Source organism: Lactuca saligna, chromosome 8 (genome assembly GCF_052625555.1).
Source record: "Lactuca saligna cultivar CGN05327 chromosome 8, ASM5262555v1, whole genome shotgun sequence".
NCBI lineage: Eukaryota > Viridiplantae > Streptophyta > Magnoliopsida > Asterales > Asteraceae > Lactuca > Lactuca saligna.
The window spans coordinates 7,708,886-7,714,302 of NC_136424.1; the positions used below are offsets into that span (position 1 = coordinate 7,708,886).

General features: G+C 32.0%; 1 protein-coding gene across 1 annotated transcript; it reads left to right on the forward strand.

Annotated features, from left to right (window-relative positions):
- The first annotated feature begins 2,035 nt into the window (after positions 1–2,035).
- On the forward strand, positions 2,036–4,373 carry LOC145009246 (short-chain dehydrogenase TIC 32, chloroplastic-like). Its single transcript, XM_078967938.1, has 8 exons — positions 2,036–2,326; positions 2,684–2,915; positions 3,016–3,095; positions 3,182–3,335; positions 3,535–3,613; positions 3,740–3,836; positions 3,965–4,011; positions 4,094–4,373. Exons 1-8 carry the CDS (start codon positions 2,221–2,223, stop codon positions 4,250–4,252), a joined length of 954 nt encoding a protein of 317 aa, XP_078824064.1. The 5' UTR covers positions 2,036–2,220; the 3' UTR covers positions 4,253–4,373.
- Positions 4,374–5,417: the final 1,044 nt, after the last annotated feature.

Sequence of the window (5,417 nt, forward strand, 5' to 3'; positions counted from 1 at the left end):
TACAGACACTTTTTAAGCCATGCCAAGGCTCCAAATTACAGATCCAACTTCCTTAGGTACGCTTATCAGGTAAACTTGCAACTTTACGTGCATACAAGGCTTTTAAGACCCTAAAATGATAAAACTAAGCTTGCAATGAAGTCACACACTTTAGGAAAGGCTCATACTAGGCAAAGCTGATGACTTTATGAATCTAGAGGCCAAGGGGAGTCTAGATCTGAAGTTACAACTTCAGATCTTGGCTTAAACACAAAAAACCTTTCTTAAAACTCATGCAAAAGAGGGTTTAGGTGAAAATGAGCCAAGGAAAACGGTCTAGTACCTTCAAGAGAGTGCTTACTGATGCAAATCTTGAATTCCACGAACTCTTGCTTCAACTAGCTTGTTTTCCCCAAGTGTTTCTTTCACCAAAATCCTTCCTCCAAGCTTAAACTCTCCAAAGGAACACACACACTCGAATTAGGGTTAAAGAGAGACAAGAGGCTGGGGGAGGCCAATGATCCTTTAAATAGGGCGCAATACCCCGAAATTTTGGGTTTCATCTGCCAGCTCCCACTCATCGAGTCCCTTTTTGGACTCGGCGAGTAGGTCACTAAAACGCGTGGACCATCCCGCCACTACTTGACGAGTAGGGCGATTAACTCGTCGAGTAGACCGAAAGACCAGGAAGGATTCATACATAAATCAATACCTGAGAATCGGGGTGTTACCGTATCATATGCAGTTGTGTGGCACCAACTTGTGCTGTGAATCAGAACTCAGAAGTCAGAAGAAGAAGAAGATCGACAAGAGCAGGGCAGCAGGCGAAGGGCGCAAACACATAAATCGTATGTTGTATGCAGTGGAAGAAGAAACGTCGTTTTTTTATCCGTTTAGAGAGTCTTAGCCGGATTAGGGATATAATACATGGACTCCTTGGTTTGTGGGGCCCTCGTGATGTGGGGGCCCTAAGCCCTAACTTTGATTTAGTAAGCATTAAGTCGACCCTGCCATTAGTATTTTTTTTACTCTTTCGTTTTTTCGGTTTTACTAAAATTAGGAATCACGTGAATTTCGGTTCTAGATTCACCACTGATAATTACCCTTAAAATTTTCAATTCCCAATATAATTACATACTATATATTTAATATTATATTATTCTAAAAACATTATTAATATTATTGGTTCAATTCGGTTTATAATGAAAACCATAACCGAACCATATGTATTCTATTAACTAAAATTTAAAAATCGAACGATATCTTTTAGTAATGGTTCGATTATATCAATTAATTTGATTATGATTAGGTTTTCCAGTTAACATGTACGTGATATATATATATATATATATATATATATATATATATATATATATATATATATATATATATATATATATATATATATCATTTAATAAGAATTATATTATAAAAATTATATTATAAATAAAAATTATACTATAAAAATAATGATTGGTAAAATAAATAAAAATCCTTAGTTGTTAATAATGAATAATTTTTATTAATTCATAATTAATTTTAATATAATGTTTGTTTTATAATAAATATACATTTTTATTACGGAAAACATATGTTCTTGAGTAAGATATATGTGACTTCCACTTGGATAGAGTTTCCGTACTAATAACGTATTATAAATTTAATGTAATTAAAACAAAATGAACAAAACCAATTTAAAACTTCACCAAAAGAGAAAAAATAAATTAAAATGATTCTTGATTGTAGTTAAGATTGTATGATTTTACCTTTCATATGTATTTATCATATTTCTACATCATCAAAATCAAAATAATAAGTAAAACTTTTGTAAAAAAATTACTTAAAAAGTAACGATAAAAATTACTTAAAAAGTAACAATTGTTTATGCATATATTTTGTGTAACTCAATAATTTAATTTTGTACCGTATACATCTTACTTACATATTCATCCGCTTTTTCTGTTAAAAATGAGGATAGGACAATGGAGGTTATGGGTCACACATGACATGAGCAAACAGAACACGATGTTGGGTTGTTAATGCGTGTGGAATATGATATGGGTCTGGTTGATGTGTCAACATGGACTCCATGACACTCCCCTTTTCTTCCTTTCTACTTTCCCATCAAATCCCTGTCACAATCACACTACATTCGACAATTCCCAACGCTGAGAACAAGAAAGAAGATAAAAACCCTTGTTTTCCTCACAAAATTTTGATCCCAATACCCAGATATCAGATATGTGGCTGTTTAGAAGACCAGGGCCCTCCGGATTCTCGCAGTATTCAACCGCCGAGCAGGTTACCGATGGGATTGACGCCTCTGGTCTCACCGCCATTGTTACAGGTTCCATTTTTGCTTCTCACTTTTCAAATCTAATTACTTTATACGACTATTTTCCATCATTTACACGTTTCTAAGCAACGAGACTATCTGTGCGCAAGGTACAAAAAGAAACCCTATTAATGAGATGTTTCTAGCTAGGCTGTTCCTTTACAACCCACAAAGTACTATCAATTTCGTCAATCAACATTTTAATTTTTAATGCAAGTGAATACAGTACGAATCACGAATTTAACACTTTATGGACCATTTTGCCCTGCTATTATGGTTCAATAAAAGTACATTGCTATTGAGTTCAAATTCAAATCATTTTCCAATATTGAAATCTTGGATTCCATTGAGTTGTTCTTCGTGTATCAGGAGGATCAAGTGGAATTGGGCGTGAAACAGCTCGTGTTCTAGCGCTGCGTGGGGCAAATGTGGTGATGGGTGTCAGGAATATGGCAGCCGGAAAACAAGTTCAAGAATCAATAGTCACTGAAATCCCAACAGCCAAAGTTAAAGCAATGGAATTGGATCTTAATTCCATGGAATCTGTTAGGAAATTCGCCTCTGATTTTAATTCAACTGGTCAATCATTAAACCTGTTGATGTAAGTAGCATCCATATCTCATTATACATACATGTTTTCCTCTTTCTTCTTCTTCTTCTGTACATGAGATTATAGAATGGTACCTTTGGTTTGTGTTAAGAAACAATGCAGGTATAATGATGACTCCATTCATGCTTTCTAAAGATAAAATCGAACTACAGTTTGCCACCAATCATCTAGGTATTTTTCTTTCGTATGTATATTTTTAATTGGGTTAAATACACTTCATCGTTTATAGCTTCTGAATCCTTTGCGTTAATTTTCAGGTCACTTTCTTCTCACCCATCTCTTGCTTGACAATATGAAGAAAACTGCGCGTAAAAGCAAGAAAGAGGGAAGGATTGTGAATGTATCATCAGAGGCCCATAGGATTACGTATCCCGAAGGAATCCGTTTTGATAAAATTAATAATGAAAAAGAGTAAGTGTTTGTTCCTTTTTCCCCATCAAGTCCTTAAATGACTGTTTTACCCTTTGGAAGCAAAGAAAAAAAATCATAATACAATAAACCAGGTTCTTTTGGCTTAACGTATTAAGTCGTTATGTCCAGATTAAGTCAAAACAAAACACGCTCTTATGTAATATTACTTCGAGTTGATTAGATGATGTTATACATACAGGTACAGTAAATATCAAGCATATGGTCAATCAAAGCTAGCCAACATTCTCCATGCTAATGAGCTTACAAGACAACTAAAGGTATAAATTCCATTTTCATCATAGATCATTTAAATGTTATTAAACTTTAGAGTAAATTAATAAAAAAAAAAAAACATGTCATATACTTGAAATACCATTTGATTGTTGTTGGTTGAACATGAACAGGAAGAGGGAGCAGAAATAACCGCAAATTCTCTGCATCCGGGAGTAATCTCAACAAATTTATTCCGCCATATTTTCACTCCTCCCAGCTTTGCTGAAGGTATGTATGTATGTTTCAACAATCTTTACCAAAAATAGCAACATACTTTACCTAAATAAATGTTACTATTATTATTATGGTAAAAAAAATAAAATGCATTAAAATCTTGTTGTTGTATTTAAATACAGGTTTTGTTAGCAAGCTCAGCAGCTGTGTGATGAAAAACGTTGAGCAGGTTAATTAATTTAAAATATTTAGAGTTTGGTCATATGTAGAATAAAATAAAATTGTTTTTTGTTGTTTGTTTTGATTTTTAGGGGGCAGCAACAACGTGTTATGTAGCATTACATCCGGACGTGAAAGGGGTGAGTGGTGAGTATTTTTCAGATAGCAATTTGGCGAAAACAACAGAGATGGGTAAAGATATGGATTTGGCAAAAAGATTGTGGGAATTTAGCTCGAATTTAATTAAGTAAACATGCTCCAAATTGTTGGGTGCAAATATATAGATTCTGATTTGTCTTAATGTAAAACAAGAATTCGTATCGTCAATGCTTGCATTGGAGATATATATATATAAATCGCCCTTTTCGTTTCCCTTTCCCTTTCCCTTAAATAGATTTGTCTGTTTTGGCAGGTGGCTAAAGATTTTCGCACATATTAAGCCAATTTTGCAGGGTGGCTATTTTGCTTTAAATATTTGAAAATTATAAATAAGATTAGTACAGTTTTTAATTTGCTCTAAAAATATGTCAGGTTGCAAAGCTTATTAAATTAGAAAGTTTAATGCTTACAAGTTAACTATCTACACCAATACTATACCAAAAGTTTTTCGAACGTTCAACATTACCTTTTACAATTTTCTTTACATCACTATGATATCAACTCTCTCACTTGCGGTCCCATGACAATTACTTTATATCATATAACATATATAACTTAAATGTTCATAATTAATAATTAATCAATAATAAATTAACATACAAATAATTATTTCATATTTTGGATAAAAATAAATTTAAACTTAATAATAATAATAATAATAATAATAATAATAATAATAATAAATATTTAATTTAATTTAATTTATTAAGTATTTAAATATTATAGACATTACGAAATATTGATCCATTAACCTTGATAGAGCAACAAAAAAATATATAAAGTGCAACTTGATATGCTTTTAAATGAAAAAAAAAAAAATATCACTTGTAGTACGTCAACTATTCAGTCGTTTGAGAAAAAAAAAAATCCGTCAAAATATCTCAAATTTACGTATTTAACTTTTTATTGATTTTTATATTACGTTTTATAGAATCTCAAACTTTTGCATTATTGTGTTCTATTAGTTTATTTCATAAGATAAATATTAGTTAAAAGTATTAATCAAATATAAATTAAATGAATTTCCGTTTGTGTGCACACACATGAGGAAATGACATAACCCATCGTTGTTCTAAGTAATTGTCTAAATAGTCCATAAACTTTATTTTGGCTTTATGGGGATATAAAGTAGGTTGTGACCTATCGTTTTAGTCTCTACAACCTAAATCAATCGGTGGAAGGTGCCATATGTATATATTCAACCAAGTAAGTAGTGATGTGGACGAATTAGGACCGAATCTACTTTTTTTCTTTATG